A 19,821-nucleotide genomic window follows, 5' to 3' on the forward strand; every position below is an offset into this window, starting at 1 on the left:
CCAGCCGCAGGGCCCCGGGACTGGGAATGGAAGAGGGGCGGGAGAGAGAGAGAGGGAGAGAGAGAGAGTGAGAGTGAGAGTGAGAGAGAGAGAGAGAGAGAGAGAGAGAGAGAGAGAGAGAGAGAGAGAGAGAGAGAGAGAGAGAGAGAGAGAGTGAGAGTGAGAGTGAGAGAGAGAGAGTGACAGACAAAGAGATGGAGAGAGAGAGAGAGATGGAGAGAGAGAGAGAGAGAGAGAGAGAGAGAGGGGACAATGGAGAGAGAGGGAGAGAATGAAGAGAGAGGGAGAGAATGGAGAGAGATAGAGGGGGAGGGATGGAGAGAGTGAGGGGGAGAAGAGAGAGAGAGAGAGGGGGAGAATGGAGAGAGATAGAGGGGGAGGGATGGAGAGAGTGAGGGGGAAGAGAGAGAGAGATAGGGCAAGAATGGAGAGAAAGACAGAGAGAGTGAGGGGAGAGTATGAAGAGAGAGAGGGAGGAAGATAATGGAGAGAGAAAAGAGAGAGAGAGAGAATGGAGAGATAGGGAGAAAGGGGGAGAGATAGAGGGGGGGAGAGAGAGAGAGTATGAGGATACGGGAGTGGATGAGAGGGGAGGATGCAAAAAAACAGAAGGGCAGGGAGGGTACCAGAGATCCGAGTAAACGTTCCTCCTCGATGCAGATGTCAGCGAGGGGACTTGGTTGCGGCGTGTGCAACAGCGTGCGCAGGTGGGAGCATGAAGTTGTTAGGGTTAGTCTTACAAAATGCTCGACTAGCTCTCGCTCTCAAATACACAAACACCTTTACAGTGACACATAAATTGTGTTGTGTATGTGCAGGCAGGATCAAACGCTGCATATCAAGCAGGACGAAGTGTAGGGGCTCTTCAGAGTAGTCGCAAGCTTACATTAGTTCACACTAATGAGCGTTTCGCTCTACAACAGCCTTGATGTTGGAAAGGTTGTAACTTGGTGTTCAGTAATAGGTTAAAACCATACGACAATGTTGCCAGACAGCAGTAAACAACGTCTTATCCAGGGCCGACGGACTGCGGGGGAAAGTGAGGCAGTCGTGGGGGGGCCCAAGGCAGAGGGGGGGCCCATGGCAATTAAAAAAATAAATAAATTGCTCTCTACCCCCCCCCCCCCTCGTCAACAATTGTTCTCTACCCCCTCCCCCCCCCCCCCCCCGTCAACAATTCAGCACAGGGGGCTGGTAGGGGGAATTCGGGGGGGGGGGCATCAGTACCTCTTGTATACAGGGCCCAGGATTTGGTGCAACGGCCCTGGTCCTATCATCTGCATATCTCCTGGAAAATACCGATACATATACTTCTACGGCCCCTCTGACAATCACCATTTCTCTGGTCCCCGACAAAATGGGAATTTCTCTTTTAAACAAGTCTAAAGACAGATTGTGGTCAGATGAAGTCATGGTACGGAGTCAGTGGTACGGAGTTAGACAGCAATACACTTAACCAATACAGGTAGGCTGAGGATGTCGGGGATCAGACCGAAACAACCAAACACCCTAGCCACTACCCGTCCTATCCTTTAAAAAGACTTGGTGTACGATGTTTCCAATCGCTCATAGTGTTGCTGCGTCCAATAGCGAGCGAACAAAGCACACTGCTGGACTTCCCTTCTGAAGACACAACCAGACCATCTGTTTAAGCCTATTGCCTCTTTTATGGACAAAACAAAGCTGTATTTCTAGCGAGACGTTATGTTAATTAAGCCAAACCAACCCCGGCTTTTGAGTGGATTCACACATTTAAACGATTGCGCTGAAGGGATTGCGTGTTCAAATGTGTTTCCTGAAAAATTTGATCGGACACAGGCTAACACATGCGCTAACCACAAGCTACACGCTAATATGCTCATGTTGTTTTGTTCTCCCCATAGGTTCTACTCCTCGCCGTACAGCATCTCTACCAATCGGATGATCGCACAGACATCCATCACACCCTTCATCGCTGCCTCTCCTGTTTCCACGTATCAGGTGAGTGCTGCTATTTTGGACCGGGCTGGTCTGAGCATCCTCACAGCGTGGACTGTAATGTCCTTGATGCAGCGACTGGGTTACACAATAGCATCTCTATAGCTCCTGTACCGCCACATGCAGAGTTGTGGAGCCATAGAACACAGTGCATGTGTACACACATCTGCAGGATCTGAACAGCCCACCATAGAACGAGTGTGAGGCAATCATTCGGGTACACTTGATTAGGCACACCTGCTCGTTATGCGATTAACCAGACAGCCAATCATGTGTCAGCGTCTCAAATGTGGCAGCTATGAAACATGGGGGATCTAAGTCAATTTGACCAATTTCTGATGTTAGAAATGGACTAAAAGGATGGAGAATCTGGACGCAGAGCACAAGAGCGGATTAATGCAGACATCGCAGCTCGAGTTTATGACAAACCTCTGCTCCCCCTGGGATATATACCATACAGCACAGGCACTAAAGATTTCAGTTTTTCAGCAAAAAGTACCCCTACCACCACTCCCCAAAAAAGTGCCTTTGACCAGTAATGTGCGCAGAAACCTTGTTTAAAGCAGAGGTCCAGGGAGAAGGGTTGAGGTGACCACCAGAGCGTCGGTCAGGCCCTCTACAACAGAGCTCGCTGTGCAGGGTGCATCACTGACCACACTGCAGGTTCAATCGAGTTAAGAAACTGAGCAAGAAAGGTAAAGCTGGCACTCGATAAGCACGCCTAAGACCTTGTTTTGCTCCGAGGCATTAAGTCCAGATTCAAATCACACTTTTCTCCTCGCCTTCACCCAAAGCGACTCCCGGTGAATACAGATCCCGGTCATTAGAGAGCAGGCTGGGATTAGGCCTTGATGCGGTAGGCTTTTCCCCAGGTAGACCGGGGGACAGTGTGGTTCAACCCTGTAGGAAATTCTTTATTAGGTATTACCCCTTGAGATGCAATCTCGCTTTCAAGGGGTGGTCCGCAAAAACCGGGAGACTTTCGGTTCATAAAGAGAAACACTCTAGCTGCTACGCTATTCCGCCCCACCGACCGATTCAAATCTCCATCCTTGCGATGTGAGACGGTCACACACTGAGCGGCACTTAAAATTGCCTTGATGCATGTTTCATGAACTGCGCAGACAGACACTGGCCTTAACGTTTATCGTGGCCGTTTTGCCTGAACAGGGAAGTTTGCATGGCGGGAAATCGCCCTATAAGGCGGATAAAGATTGGGCGACTATAAGGTGATAGTGGTGGCCTGTTTCACTGTTCGCCTGTTAGGAAATTGGCGCAGGGGAAACCGCTGGAAGATAAAAGTGCAGATATTTTGTCTTTGATGATGAAACGTCTGTTGCGAGTCGGTAATTGTCTGTGTATTGCTCTGTGGCGTCTCTCTCTCTCTCTCTATCCGCCTGTAATTACAGCATCCCTGATACTGGAACTCTCAACCCATGGTGTAATATTCTTTAATGTTACGCAGGGAGCCGGGCTTTGAAAGAAAGGGGGGCTCGGGAAGCCAATGGGGTTGCGGCTAAACATTCATTTTCTCCTTGCTCTTTTCTTTTCCCTGTCGAATCTCCACGTTTCAGTCCTTTTATCTTTGTGCGTTTGCTGGTGCTCTTTTCACTTCTGCCCCCTTCCCCCCTGCCCCCCCCCCCCCCACACACACACACACACACACACACACACACACACACACACACTTTGTTCTCACACTTTTACATTTGTTTTATTCCACTTCCTCTCTATAATCTATTTTCCTCCTCCTCCTTGTTTTCCCTTTATCGCCGTGCACGCCAACATGGCGTCGGTGTCACATATTTTACTTCTCTATTTCATCTGCTTTTGTGCTCAGCGATCTTTCATCCTTTGAGTCCATCGTTCCTAGTATCGTACTCCCTAATGCTCCGATATCACCGCTCCTTCCCTCCCCTCCGCAGGTGCAGAGCACATCCTGGATGCCTCACCAGCAGTATGTCATGCAACCAACTGTAAGTATTCAGATGAAGGTGACTTTCCCCGTTCTTCAGGGCAGTGTATCATTTCAATGGGACCGCTGTTCACAGTTATGTACAGATCATGTGTTGGGGCATCTTTGCTTTTCTGTTTATATTTGATCGTGGTATCTGAGGCATCTGTCTTTAACACTGACAACCTATCAGGTGAAAAAAAAATTATACGAGTGATCCATCATAGTGGCATGGTTCACTAGATGAAACAATACCAAAACACGTGAGCTAATTGAATGCAGATCACATTTCCGAAATTGGCATTAAAACTTCCGAAAATTTACAAATTTGATTGTGTTATAAATAATCCGTGTTGAACAATGGTGGAGATTTTCCCAGAATAAAGGCGGGCGTTGGGGGGGTTAGCCTCGCTCACGTTACTTACATATCATTTACATCACATTAACACTAAACCCAGAGTGACTAAGGATGAATGCAAATGAGCGAATAACTCAGCCCTCCGTGAATAATTTAAAATCGTAAGTACCCTGTTAATCAAATAAAAATGCACACGGAAAGAGGGGCGTAAAAAAATCACTTCCTCCCGTCATCGCATTAATGCGGCACGTCCCTGACTCCTGGCACTTCCTCGAGAACGCGGGGGTGGGCCCCTGCAGCTGAACTCAGGTCAGCTCAGCCGCCAGAAAGCGGAATGCGAAACCCTCCCGTTTGCTGAATCAGCCGGTGGATAACCTTCCTCAAGGAGCCCTGCGCTTAAGCGCCAGCCACGGCCCGCTGGATCCCCCTCTGCACGCAGCCCACCGATTCTTGAGGAATGTGCGCCCCCTGCGGCTTCAAACGTGCAACTGCAGGTGTTAAATTCCACAGGATTGGAAACCAGATAAGGAGCTGCTTATTGCAATAGAAATAAAGAATTCCTGAGACAGGTTAAAGGCAGTTCATCCTCCTTTTTTCCATTCAACTTTGTAATTGAAAGTTGTTGCCTGGTTAAGATTGACTGTTGGCTCGTAAATCAGTGGTTCTCATTCGCGGGTGCCAGATTGACAACCTATTCTACTGGTTTGAACACCATATAACTTTGAGCCAACTGTTAATCATATCTAAAATAATTGAACCTGCTCCCACCCCCTGGATGGTTTAAGGCAGCAATATATCTGTCATCTACAGTCCATCTTAAGACATTGGATTCACTCCAGTTTTTGAACCGACAAAACCTAGAAAAGTCTGTTGGCTGGAATCATCTGCCTTAGTTGAAGAACAAAGCCGTGGGAATAAAGATTGAGGCAAAAGCTGGAGAGTTGAATGAATGCTGGCAGATGAAATTGTAAAACAAATTCTATTCCATTATTTATTTATCGTGTATCTCTCTCTGTCTCTCTCTCTCTCTCTCTCTCCTCCCACTTGCTCACTTCATCAATTCAAATGGTATTCTGCCGACGTGTCTAAATCCAACTTATGTTTTGTGAGCGGATAATACATTTCTGTGAATGAATTTTAGTACAAATGTCCAGCCTAATTACTGAGTGGATTTTACCAGGAGACGTGCCAGAGAGAGAGAGAGAAAATCAGGGAGGGAAAGAGAGAGGGAGATAGAGAGAGATTGAGAGAGAGAAAGGGAGAGAGAGATATTTATAGAGGGAGAAGGGGGAGAGATAAAGAGAGGGGCGGGGGAGAGAGAGAGTCGGAGAGAGAATAGGGGAGAGAGAGACAAGGGGGGAGGCAGAGAGAGAGAGAGAGAGAGAGAGAGAGGGCCAGAGAAGGGGGGAGAGAGGAAGAGAGAAAGAGGGGGAGAGTTAAAAACAGAGAGAATGGGAGCAAGAGAATGGGGGCGGAAACGTAAAAAAAACGAATACTGGCGCAGGACAATTGGACGGGCATAGCACAGAAGTTAAGATACACTAAGACAAAGGGAGAGAGGGATAGAAAAGCACCATTCAACAAAACAGCAGAGAGAGAGAGACACACAAGAGAGAACTGGAAGGGTGGGTGGTGAAGGGAGGAGGGTGGTGGTGGTGGTGGTGGTGGTGGTGGTGGTGGTGGTTGGGGGGGACTTTATACAAGTTGATGAATTGAGCGGGAGAACAATGTGAAGTAAAACAGCGGACGAGCAAAAAAAAGATGAAAATATCCCCAAGAACAACAGCTCCCTGTGATCCCCTTACCCGGGCCTCTCCCAGCCTCCCGGAGGTCCCCCTGTCACACGGGCAGGACAAACACCTCAGTGGATGGTTATGCCTCCCCGGACGCCCCCCCCGCCCCTGCGCAATTAAAACGCTTCCAGGAGGAGGTGGAGGTGGAGGAGGAGGAGGAGGAGGAGGAGGAGGAGGAGGAGGAGACGCAGAGTGGGTCTTCCTCAGCTGGTGGGAATTGTACCAGCCGTAGACATTTTTGTCTTCCCTAACGCAGATGTATGGCAGTGCAATGTCGGTGAACCTTTTTACTGCCTCTTTGTGTTAACTTTTGTTTATGTGGCGGCTCTGTGGCGCACACAAGCGCAAGCATGCAGACACACACATAGGCAGACACTCATGCACTCATGCTAGCACGCACACATGCACAAACACACACGCACACACATACACATAGACATGGCCACACACACACATACACACAACCCCAAACACACACACACACACACACACACACACACACACACACACACACATACATATATAAACACACACATACACACATTCACAGACTCACACACACACGCACACACACACACACACACACACACACACACACACACACACACACACACTGTCCTGCTCGGTTTCGATCTCGAATTGAGTCACCTCATGAAGGCTTAGTTTTACGTCTTTAAAAATCTCTGCCAAGGTAATAAACATGCCTTCGGCTTGGGGGAACCCCAGTGTTTGCGCCTGAGGTGCTGCGTGACTAACGGTTGAATCCACAACGTCATGGAGTGTCAATCATAGAACAATGGTGGAGATGGATCGTGAAAGATGCAAATGTGCTTCACCTACATTTGTGTACATGCGTGTATGCCTAACAGCACATTATCTCTCTCTTTCTCTCTCTCTCTCTTGCTGTCGGGCTCGCTCGCTCTCTTCTATCGCTGTCGGGCTTGCTCGCTCTTTTCTCTCTCTCTCTCACACACACACACACACACACACACACACAGACACATACTCACACACACTGTTCTCCCTTGGTGGGAACCAGGCAGGCGTTGAGGCCCCCACCAACCAGAAAATGAATGAATTAACCTTATGAGGAAGGCAGGGCAAGACTGGCAAAGTAGGTCGGGAGGGTGGGGGGTAGGGGTTGAGCTATGACTGCAACACCACACACAGAAGACTGGCTTGTTCAGGCAAAACATTCCCCATGGTTAAATCCAATTTTTGCAGACAAATAAGGGGAGAGAGAGAGAGGTTTTCTCAGCCCTCAGAAAGGTAACACACAGACATCCCCTCTGGTTTGGATCCCAGATATTGTGTCTGCATGTTGTTTTTTCTTACATGTCTGTGTTTACAATGCATGCAACATCTATGAAAGCCAATCACTGCTGTAATGTTTTGACATTTTAAACGCAATTTAATTTGGTATATGGAAATTAAACAGCTTTGAATTCCTAACCTAGATATAATATACTCTAATAATATATAATATCCATTAATATACTGAAAACAAGGTAATCTGAATGTATTCGTCTTGAATTCTTTGAAATTCAAATATGGCATTTCAAGTGCTACCATTTAAAAAAAACAATTTCAAATATCTCTCCTGGAACCGTCACCTTATCGTGGTGGAGAGGTTTGCGTGTCCCTGTGAACCTGAGAGCTGTGTTGTCTGGAGCCTTGTGCTCCTGGTAGGGTCTCTCATGGCAGAGTGGTCTCAGGTGAGGGGCCAGACTAAGAATGGTTCATAAAACTCCAATGAATAACGAAAAAAGAGGAGATGTGACCCGGCCCGGAGGAAGCCCGGGGCCCCCGTCTGGAGCCAGGCCCAGACGGAGGGCTCGATGGCGAGCGCCTGGTGGCCGGGTTTGCCACGGAGCCCGGTCGGGCACAGCCCGAACAAACTACGTGGCACCCCCCCTCTCTTCATCCCATGGGCCCACCACCTGTGGGAAGACCCGTTGGGGTCGGGTGCGCAGCCACATGGGTGGCAGCGAAGGTCAGGGGTCTCGACGGACCAGACCCGGGCGGCAGAAGCTGGCTCTGGGGACGTGGAACGTCACCTCGCTGTGGGGAAAGGAACCGGAGCTTGTGAGGGAGGTGGAGCGCTATCAGTTAGATCTGGTGGGGCTTACCTCCACGCACAGTCTCAGCTCTGGTACCGTACTCCTGGATAAGGGTTGGACTCTATTCTTCTCCGGAGTTGCCAAGGGCGTGAGGCGCCGGGCGGGTGTGGGGATACTCATAAATCCCCGGCTGAGCGCCGCGGTGTTGGAGTTTACCCCGGTAGACGAGAGGGTCGCCTCCCTGCGCCTAAGGGTTGTAGGGGGGAAAACTCTGACTGTTGTTTGTGCGTATGCACCAAACAGCAGCTCAGAGTACTCAGCCTTCTTGGAGACCCTGAATGGAGTCCTGTATGGGGCTCCAGTAGGGGACTCCGTAGTTCTGCTGGGAGACTTCAACGCCCACGTGGGCAACGATGGAGACACCTGGAGAGGCGTGGTGGGGAGGAACGGCCTCCCTGATCTAAACCCGAGCGGTCGTTTGTTATTGGACTTCTGTGCTAGTCATGGATTATCCATAACAAACACCATGTTCGAACATAAGGGTGCTCATAAGTGTACCTGGTACCAGAGTACCCTAGGCCGAAGATCGATGATCGATTTCGTGATCGTGTCATCTGATCTGAGGCCGCATGTTTTGGACACTCGGGTAAAGAGAGGGGCGGAACTGTCAACCGACCACCATCTGGTTGTGAGTTGGATCAGGGAATGGGGGAAATTTCCGGATAGACCTGGTAAGCCCAAACGAGTAGTGCGGGTGAACTGGGAACGTCTGGAGGAGGCCCCCGTCCTAGGTATCTTCAACTCACACCTCCGGCGGAGCTTTTCTGGCATTCCTGTGGAGGTTGGGGGCATTGAGCCGGAGTGGGCGGTGTTTAAAGCCTCCATTGCTGAAGCTGCGGTGGCTAGCTGTGGCCTCAGGGTCTTAGGCTCCTCAAGGGGCGGTAACCCTCGGACACCGTGGTGGACTACGGTGGTCAGGGAAGCCGTCCGACTGAAGAAGGAGGCCTTCCGGGATATGATATCCTGGAGGACTCCTGACTCGGTTGCAGGGTACCGACAGGCTCGAAGGGCTGCAGCGGCTGCCGTGTCGGAGGCTAAGCAGCGGGTGTGGGAGAAGTTCGGAGAGGCCATGGAGAAGGACTTTCGGTCGGCACCAAAGTGTTTCTGGAAGACTATCCGGCACCTCAGGAGGGGGAAACGGGGAACCATCCAAGCTGTGTACAGTAAGGATGGGACTCTGTTGACCTCAACTGAGGAGGTCGTCGGACGTTGGAAGGAACACTTTGAGGAACTCCTGAATCCGAATAACACGCCCTCTATGTTGGCGGCAGAGCTCGAGGTTGATGGTGTTTCGTCGTCAATTTCCCTGGTGGAGGTCACTGAGGTAGTCAAACATCTCCGCAGTGGCAAAGCCCCAGGGATTGATGAGATCCAGCCAGAAATGCTAAAGGCTCTGGGTGTTGAGGGGCTGTCATGGTTGACACGCCTATTCAACATCGCGTGGGAGTCGGGTACAGTGCCAAAGGAGTGGCAAACCGGGGTGGTGGTTCCCCTGTTCAAAAAGGGGGACCAGAGAGTGTGTGCCAATTACCGGGGTATCACACTTCTCAGCCTCCCTGGTAAAGTCTACTCCAAGGTGCTGGAAAGGAGGGTTCGGCCGATCGTCGAACCTCAGATTGAAGAGGAACAATGCGGTTTTCGCCCCGGACAAAGCTCTCGATCTACCGGTCGATCTTCGTTCCTATCCTCACCTATGGTCATGAGGGCTGGGTGATGACCGAAAGGACGAGATCGCGGGTACAAGCGGCCGAGATGAGTTTTCTCAGAAGGGTGGCTGGCGTCTCCTTTAGGGATAGGGTGAGAAGCTCAGCCATCCGTGAGGAACTCGGATTAGAGCCGCTGCTCCTTTACTTAGAAAGGAGTCAGCTGAGGTGGTTCGGGCATCTGGTAAGGATGCCCACTGGGCGCCTTCCTTGGGAGGTGTTTCAGGCACGTCCAGTGGGGAGGAGACCTCGGGGAAGACCCAGGACTAGGTGGAGAGATTATATCTCAACACTGGCCTGGGAACGCCTCGGGATCCCCCCGTCAGAGCTGGTCAATGTGGCCCGGGAAAGGGAAGTCTGGGGCCCCCTGCTTGAGCTGCTCCCCCCGCGACCCGACCCCGGATAAGCGGATGACGATGAGGATGAGGATGAGGAATTTCAAATATCTTTTAAAAATATTCACTCATTCAGATACAAAGTAGTAAGTTACAGAAATTAAAAAATAAGAAATTAATTGCTCTAATTTCCAAGTGGTCAAAATAAGGATAAAAAAAAATTAACAAAAAAAATAAAGAAGCAAGGAGAGGCCTAAGCAATCAAGACTGAATGCAATCAAACACACTGCTGGCCTATCAGGGCGCGTTCTGCAAGTCATGTGATCAACTAAGAAGGCTTGATAATTAAACCCAAAGATGGCCAACAGGAAGAATGGCAGGGCTCTGGTCAGTTGTCTGGAATGTGTCAGTTATGTTTATTCAACCTCAGAGCTCAGTAAGTGCAGGGGGTTTTCAGGGGTTCAAAAACCATCTGAACACAGGAAACAGCTATAATGGCTGCTCTTCCCCCAGGGGAAATAACATAGACTTAATACTTATTTAATTATATGGTCCAGTTATTTCAACCCATGACTATCACCACCTTTTTGAGAATTTTCGCCTAATTTACATTTCCAATTATGTCGGCATAACATTAAATGCATAAATTGTATCATAATATCAGTTGATGCCCAATTAACATTGATGATTTGCAATATTGATGAGCTTAAGAGTTTGAATATGCATATTTTTGGATCCATATTTTGCAGACTGGACTACGAGTAATGAACATTGTATTTTTAATATCTTCAACTCAAAATGTTTTATCTGCATTAGTGAGCATCAGGAAAAAAAATGTTTTTAAATGGTACAACCCAAAATGCCATATTTGAATTACTAAGAGCAGAAACCAAAACAAATACATTCAGATGACCTTGGTAGTTTAAAAAGTATAATGCTTAAACGTTATGAATTCAACGCTGTTCTGTTATAGTTCAATATATAAAGTTCAATGGCTTTTACACTGACTAACATCATGGCATTGAGCTGCCTCTATAACATCCCTCCCATGCATCCCTCTCACCCTGGTATATTTCAATAAAAGCCCTTTGGGTGTTTGCGTTTGTCGACATCCCACATCAGAGGCCAACAGCCAGCCTGGCCATGGTAAACACTACACAGCACTACAAATACAGATTTAAAACACAGAAACACCCTCTCTAGGAGTGAGTGGGTGAGTGTTGGGTGTGGGTGTCTGGACTTCCAACCAGAACTCCATGAACTCATGAGAACAGAGATTAATAATAATCCTCCTCTATTAACGCGGCGTCTCTTCTCGTATGGCACGGTGTGCGTGTTGAAACGGTCGCGCTGACAACATGTTGGCAAACGTGCTGGCACAGACACTCACCCACACCCACACGCATGTGTATATGTGTGTGTTACGTGTGTGTTTTGTGTGTGTGTGTGTGTGTGTGTGTGTGTGTGTGTGTGTGTGTGTGATAGTGTGTGTGTGTGTGTGAGTGTATGTGATTGTGTGTGAGTGTGATTAAGTGTGTGCGTTTGTGTGTGATTGTGTATGTTTGATTGTGTGTGTGTGTGTGTGTATGTTTGATTGTGTGTGTGTGTGTGTGTGTGATTAAGTGTGTGCGTTTGTGTGTGATTGTGTATGTTTGATTGTGTGTGTGTGTGTGTTTGATTGCGTGTGTGTGTGTGTGTGTGTGTGTGTGCCTGTGTGTGTGTGTTCTGGTGGTTTTGTTTTGACTTGTTCTTTTCAAGGGGCTGTCTAAATACGCAAAAAAGCTTTCCATGGTCTGTCGCCACGCCTGTCAGGACAGAGCGGTTGGGGAAGGGAAAGGAAAACATTACCTGGATGGATCCAACGCGAGGCAGGGAGCCAGTGTGATCCGAAGTGGTGTTGAGTCGGTCTGTCTGTTTGTGTGTGTGTGTGTGTGTGTGTGTGTGTGTGTGTGTGTGTGTGTGTGTGTGTGTGTGTGTGTGTGTGTGTGTGTGTGTGTGTGTGTGTGTGTGTGTGTGTGTGTGTGAATATGTCAGTTTGTGTATGACGGTTGTGTGTGTATGTGATTGGACAGTCAGTGTATTAATCAATCATGGTTAGGGAATGTGTGCATGTATGTTTGTGGGATCTCAGTTCATGTGTTTTGTTGTGTGTGCGTGCGTGCTTGTGTCTTTGTCATTGATCTCACTGCATGTGTATGTGTGCGTGTGCATGTGCGTACGCGCTTGTCTATGTGTTGTTCGTTTGTGTGTGTGATCTCAGTGCATGTGTATGTGTGCGCGTGTGCTTGCTTGCTTGTCTGTGTGTGTGTGTGTGTGTGTGTGTGTGTGTGTGTGTGTGTGTGTGTGTGTGTGTGTGTGTGTGTGTGTGTGTGTGTGTGTGTGTGTGTGTGTGTGTGTGTGTGTGTGTGTGTGTGTGTGTGTGCGTATGGGTGTGTGTGTGTGTGATCCCAGAGCATCTGTATGTGCACGTGTTAGTCTGTGGCTGTCTCTGTACGTGTGTCTACGTATGTGTGTGTGATCTCAGTTGAGTGAGTATTCCCATGGGCGTGTCTTAACTGGCAGCAGGAGAATCGTCGTTGTCATGGGAGGGACCCAATTACAGTCTGTCTGTCTGCTCATGACTCTACTGTAACAGACTCAGAGACAGTCTGTCTGTACACTCATGACTACGGTAGAGATCCAGAGACAGTCTGATCAACACTCATGACTCTACTGTAACAGACTCAGAGACAGTCTGTCTTTACACTCATGACTACTGTAACAGACCCAGAGACAGTCTGTCTGTACACTCATTACTCTACGGTAGAGACCCAGAGTCAGTCTGATCAACACTCATGACTTTACTGTAACAGATCCAGAGACAGTCTGATCAACACTCATGACCCTATTGTTACAGAAACAAGCACCCTCGTCACTTGAAGTCTACTCTTTCTCTCTGCTTCCAACAGGGGGTGCACATGGCTTTTAAAGATGTTGTGTGCGTGTGGATGCGTGTGCGCTCGCGTGGGTGCGCGTGTGTGCACATGGTCAGCGTGTGTCCACGCGGGTGTGTGGCTACATCTCATCCATCACAATCATTTTCCAACCACAACAACCACAACAATCTACATCCCCGTGTACGTGTGTCCGTGCGTGCAAAACCCCCCCCGAGAGGAACAATCACCATTCATCAATGAAATTGATCGGCTTCCAGGAAGGCTTTCCATTGGCGGGCCCCAGGACTGCGGGCGTTTGGCTCGCGGCGCCGTCTCTCCGTTCACAACAAAAGAGAGGAGATAGCCCAGCGCGCCGCATCAAGATGTTGGCCGGCCAACTCTGGGTGTAAACACTGTCCGCCTGGAGCACAGCATCCATCCGTTTTTGTTCCTCCCCGAGGGGAGTGCAAAGCTTCCTCTGGCCGACTCCATCGCGTACACGACGACTGGGGCTTGTGGTGGAAAATGACAGAGCGACCGTGCGACTGGCTGGTTGGTGCGGTGTGGCGGTGTGTGTTGTCAGTGTGGGCCTCTTGGAGGACGAGATTATATTTGTGTTTTTGGTCTCTTGACTGTTACAAGTTATGTCCTATAAGACAGATACGTGAGAACAGAGCTATGGGCATCCCTGAGCCACTCACAGGCCCACTGGACACACACACACACACACACACACACACACACACACACACACACACACACACACACACACACACACACACACACACACACACACACACACATACAGGACTGATGAAGTGAAGGAGGTCAAGTGTGACTGGTTTCAGTTGGTTTGTATACACTGTGATTAAACCAACGGTCTCGCTCTCTCTCTCTCTCCCTCTCTCTCTACCTCTCTCTCTCTCTCTCTCTCTCTCTCTCTCTCTCTCTCTCTACCTCTCTCTCTCTCTACCTCTCTCTCTCTCTCTCTCTCTCTCTCTGTCTCTCTCTCTCACTCTCTCTCTCTCTCTCTCTCTCTCTCTCTCTCTCTCTCTCTCTCTCTCTCTCTCTCTCTCTCTCTCTCTCTCTCTCTCTGTCTCTCTCTCATGCAGGGTGCTGTGATCGCCCCATCGGCCGCCCTTGACTCCAGTCTGTCCCTGCAGCCCTCCAGCCTCATGGCACCCCTCACCCAGCAGATGAACCACCTCTCCATGGGTACCTCCGGCACCGTGAGTCCCCTCCGCTGTCCACGATATGTCCTCCCTGTGTATGACGTTACATCATAAATAATGCCCAGACCAAATGTGCTGAGACGTCCCTTATTCTAAAACATGATCAACAATAATCCAACATTATCCAAGAAAGTAAATGAATTAAAATACATGTCCCAGACTCAAACGGCATATTCCTACTTCAAACATGCACCCAAAATCCTAGAAATTGCAAACCTTGTATGTCTTGGAGTAATCGTACATTCATATAGCTGCATGAAATTAAAATCAGACGCACTCAAGCTCAGACCCCCTTTACTTCTCTACTTAATGTTCTCCTTCTCTGTAAACGGACCTCTGCTGGGCGTCCACGTTGCCTATGGTGTTGTCTCTGTGTACTTAACCTCACCTTAGCCCCATCTGTGTGCAGTACATGACGGCCGCAGCTGCTGCTCCTATGCAAGGAACCTACATCCCCCAGTACACTGCCGTGCCCGCCACCGCCATCTCCGTTGAGGTACGACCTGCTCATTCACACTCAGGGCCTGCAAGCAGACGCCTTTATCCAAAGCGACTTATTGCAACCACTTCTGGGGAGAGACTGGGCCGGAAAACGGATCGGATAGGGGCGATTTATCTGTGGGTTTCTCACACAAGGGGGCAGTATTGCGATTACGGCCCAAAATGTACAGGAACCGAGAGCGAATCCGCTACTGGATGGGTCGAGCCTGTTTACAGTTTGCCTAGGTGCATTCATTATTCTTTCTGGCCATTATTCTATTATGCCCGTCCAAAACACAGATATAATAAATATGAATAAAAAAAACACTATTACACTATATTATATATTTTTTTAATGAAAAAAAAAAAAAAAAAGCCCTGGATCTCTGTGGATCTGGGCCTCCACGTCGACATGGGAGTGACCGTTTGTGGGCTTCCTCAGGGCATGGTGACGGACGCCTCTCCGCAGACAGCGCCCCAGTCCTCGCAGGACGGCGGTGGGCAGCAGGCGCTGGCGGTGGACGGCGGAGGGGAGCACGCGGCCTACGCCTACCAACAGACCAAGTGAGTCTGAAGCTGATGAGTACGGAGTCGTTGTTGTTGGCACTCCTGTCTATCTCTGTCTCGCCTACTCGCTCTCCTTCTCTGTGTTTGATTTTTCAATCTGGGTTTCTTTTTCAATCTGTCTTCTATCGTCAATTATTATTCATTATCAATCTGTATCATTACCGTTAAAGGGGTGATATTGTGCAAACAGGTGTGAGTTTGATTAGCCATTAAAAGCCATTTGAAAATCTGATTATCCTGTGTGTCTACCTAGATGTATGATCCATAGATAAGCAACATTTGCTCAGGTCCACTGGGTAGGCTGGTAGACTGATCTATCTTGCATACATCTAGGTGGACACTCCCACTCGTGATGTCCCTAGAACACAGGAAAAGGCAGATTTTCCAGCAGCTTTTAACGGCTCATCACTCTCCCACCTGGTGGCACAATACGACCCCTTCAATATATAAAATAACAACTATTTTTCACTTTGTTTTCTTGGACCCACGTTGGTTTCTGCGTCAGCCTTTAACCCACTGGTGTCTCCTGGGTCTATGTTGATCTCCTCTCTGTACTGTGTTTAGGTAAACCGAAGGCCAGTAGGAACCCCCAACACAGCATTGCCGTGAGAGAAGGACTCTGCTTCGGTTACAGAGCAGAAAACTAACATGAAAGACGGACAGACAACACTATGGGACGGAATGCTTCCACTTTGCACAGTCATCGAAGAAAAATACAAATAAAGATCTATGAATAAATAAAAACAAAAAAAATACAAATAAAACCCATCCATGGGACACTGAACTCTGAGGACAAAACATCATGAAAATTAAAGATTTTTTGGGGCTCTGGGGTGTTGTGCAACTTTTGTTTTCTCAATTTGAGACCCGACTTGACCTCCGACGGGGGACAGGAAATGGGAGGGAACAGACTGACAAGCTGTACAGGAAGTAAAAAAAAAAAGCTAACATTTGAATGTGCAGGTAGATTCAGACTTTTTTTTAAATTACAAAACAGTCGAGTAAAGTCTAGAGAGAAAAAAAAAGTCTTCCTTTGATATTCAGCTACATCATTTACACCTTTTTGGGGGGTTATTTGTTGTTTTATAGAATCTAAATGTTAAATCTTTATTGCCTTAATTTTCGTGGAATTGGGGACAGGGGAAAAAAGTCAAACTGGTTGAAATTTGTTCAAAACCAGAAAGAAAGAGTTAAGCCACAGAGGTGAAAAACAAAACTGTACAGGAAAAGGCTCTATTTGTATGAGGCAAAGTAAAAAAAATATGTTGTACAGTACACTATGAGAGCTCGGATAGACATGTCAGGGGAGACTCCTGCCTCAGTGAAATGCAGCTCAGCTGGTTTGATCATCGCATTGGTGTTTTTATAGTTTTACTTTTGAATGGGGCAGTAAAAATGGTTTCAAAACGAGTGGATATGTCCGAGGGCAATCCTTGTAGGGGAACAGTCAAACAAGATATATGTGACGTGTTTTATACCAAAGATCAAGGAAAAACACTTTTTTGGTCGATTTCTTTTCAGCCAGCGAAACGTGAGATTGTCAATGACTCCCACATGACAACAAGACCAGATATAGTCATGTTATTGGCATGTTTTATGTTTTGAATGGCGACAGAGAACGCCCCTCACGTAACGATGGGCTTCAACCAGATGTATATCGTACCGTACCAACATAGACACCCCATGCTGTGCTGCTGCGCCCACCCGGCGACGTTTCCTTGGTAACGTTATACCATAGCCTCGTGTCCGGGTGGCCAAACGAACCACAGGTGCTCTTCAGCAAGAAACGTGTTTCTTTTGAATCTATCGGGGTGGGGTGGAAAAAACAAAGCGAGCTTCTTTCAAATTGATGTGCTTAATCCAGAACTGTGTGACTGCCTACCCACTGACACCACTTACTGTTGACCGACTGATCGTAGGCCACGCCCCCTGATCGGTATGTCCCATGGCGGGAACACACCAGCATAGAGGCCACTGTAGAAGTGGACCGTCCATGTGTCCCTCCAGACAGGCGCTCTATACGCACTAAAGAGAACAGGCCCCATGTCAAAACGTAAAGCACGGTTTTACCCTGTGAGCAATTACTGAAATTAATATATTATTAAATGGCATATGTATGTGGCGTATGTATTTGAGTATAAAAGTCGAAGTTCAATTGATTTTGTTTGAAGTCACAAATTCTGCCTCTCAAAATGCAGATTTAGCAGAGCAGCACATCTGAATTATTGGATCTCTTGTATACGTCTTGACAATTTCACACCATCAGATACGCCCTGTCCTCCTAATTTCATTGGAAGCTGCCTGCAAGAGATTCTCTTCAAATATCTTGTTTTGCCCCCTTTATTATTATTTTTTTTTTACGGCATTGTCTTCTGTGTGGTGTATCAAAATCAAGGATAGGCAGAAAAACGTATTTTTATCTTTGTTTCGCTTCTTCTCTCTTCCTTTCCTTCAGAATTTCTTTCTTTAGTTGTTTTTACTGTTGTCCACGCTGCTATTAACGTGATTCAGTCTAGGGAGGCCGATAGCTGAGGGGTGTGAGAGCTGTTTCACATAGAAGGATTCCCCCATCGCTTACACACACACACACACACAAATGCTTAGGTGATGTCTCTTCAGAAATATGGAAATTGCACACAAAAGCTAACACATTGTTTGACCGTTACCTCTCGTGTAAAGCATGGTCCGTGTACATTGATTCATGAATGCCATGTTTGTATATCATCACATACACCATGTGTGTGTACATGTACATGGCTGGCTGTGGGGTGGTGACATGACGTAACATCCCTACCTGAAGGTTCAAGTGGTCTAGGGCTTGTCTTTTGTGCAGTTGAAACAGAGTCCTGATTGTCTGCTCGGCCACGCCCACATCGGGACCCTCCCACCTGTCCCATTGGCCCTCAAATGACAGGAAAGGTATCACAAGAAAAATGGAATGCATAACACAGTTCAACCAAAATCATGCAGGAGCAGTGGAACTCTTCTGGGGGATAAATTATTGACTGATAAGGAAAGGTAAACAAGTTAAAGATAAGCTGGGGGGAAAAAGGTAGAGGAGTATTTATGAGAACCTTTTGTACAGCTCTTAAAAAAAAAAGTTGCCACAGAAATACTTTGATGATATTTTTTTATTTGCTTCGGTCATATGCCTCCCATGTCTTTCAAATTGTGATTCTGAGAGTGTCTGTAGAACAAGTGGATGTTGCTGTAGTTTGTTTGTCACTTGTTTCTTTTTTTTTTAAGTCTTTCAATAAAAAAAGGTTTAAAAGCACACCGGTCTGGGTGTTTTTGCTCTGCGTTGTGCCGACTTACCACTAGAGGTCACTGTATTAAACTGCATTAATTATCATAAAAACCGATCACAGGTCAATCAAATCACGAATGAAGTCTGTATTAAGAATGGGTGGGGGCAAAAGTGTATTGCTGATATCTTTCTTAAAGCTCTCTTCTCATTGAGCTAAAGTGCAGTATAAAACAAAATGCGAGCACAATACACAGTACCTACTGTTTTATAACATAGAACATGTACAAGCCCAACAACATCTTCAAGAACCATCCGTTTCATAATGATTCCTAAGTGATACATAATAACAACAAACCAGCCGCAACATGCATTTTTCATCGAAGTTTATATCAATTCAAACATTTGCATAATAAATATGCTCAAGATTTAGTTCGGGCATTTGAGTACAGTTTATTATTTGTTTCTATTTTATGTCGTTTAATTCATATTTCAATGTTTTTTGAGACTGAGATATGCGTTGGAGTGTGTGCTGAATCGGAGTCACAACATTGCACATCAAGTTGATCAGAATACTTCATATCCTCCGAAATCTTAATCTTTCTTTTTAAACTTGATCAAACTTTATATTTTGGTCATATAAATAAAGTAATCAATCCTGTATACTGTATTAAAATAAAGTAGACAATTGGCCTAAACTCTTAAAGGGGACATATTATACCACCAGGTATTAGTGTGATTAGCCTTACAAGCCATTTCGAAAATCTGCCCCACATGACATCACTAGTGGGCGTGTCCACCTAGATCTGTGCTGGATAGATCAATCTACCAGCCTACCAGGTGGACTGAAGTAAACGTTGCTCATCTATCCAGCACAGATCTAGGTGGACACGCCCACTAGTGATTCGAAACGACTTGTAAGGCTAATCACACTCACACCTGGTGGTATAATATGTCCCCTTTAACCTCATCATGTATATTTTATCCTATTTTATAAAATATATAATCCCTGTAACAGCAGACCAGATACAGTTGTCTTCATTTAATCTCCATATCCACAAAACAAACTTCTTTCAAATAATCAAAAAGAACACACACAAGGGTTGCAATTTTGAACAAATTGTGTTCTATAAATATAAGTGC

The 19,821-nt window shown here is 47.1% G+C and overlaps 1 protein-coding gene across 1 annotated transcript in view; it reads left to right on the top strand.

The window, feature by feature from the left end:
* Window positions 1-18,708, top strand: part of LOC132459083 (RNA-binding motif, single-stranded-interacting protein 3-like) — an 86,571-nt gene extending 67,863 nt beyond the window's left edge. Inside the window, exons 6-11 of the mRNA XM_060053458.1 lie at window positions 1,696-1,980; window positions 3,903-3,953; window positions 14,268-14,384; window positions 14,797-14,883; window positions 15,310-15,431; window positions 15,999-18,708. Coding sequence (XP_059909441.1) covers window positions 1,696-1,980; window positions 3,903-3,953; window positions 14,268-14,384; window positions 14,797-14,883; window positions 15,310-15,431; window positions 15,999-16,002 — 666 coding nt within the window. The 3' untranslated portion in view covers window positions 16,003-18,708. The remainder of the gene's footprint in view (window positions 1-1,695; window positions 1,981-3,902; window positions 3,954-14,267; window positions 14,385-14,796; window positions 14,884-15,309; window positions 15,432-15,998) is intronic.
* The last annotated feature ends 1,113 nt before the right edge of the window (window positions 18,709-19,821 follow it).

This window comes from Gadus macrocephalus, chromosome 6, assembly GCF_031168955.1.
Source record: "Gadus macrocephalus chromosome 6, ASM3116895v1".
NCBI lineage: Eukaryota > Metazoa > Chordata > Actinopteri > Gadiformes > Gadidae > Gadus > Gadus macrocephalus.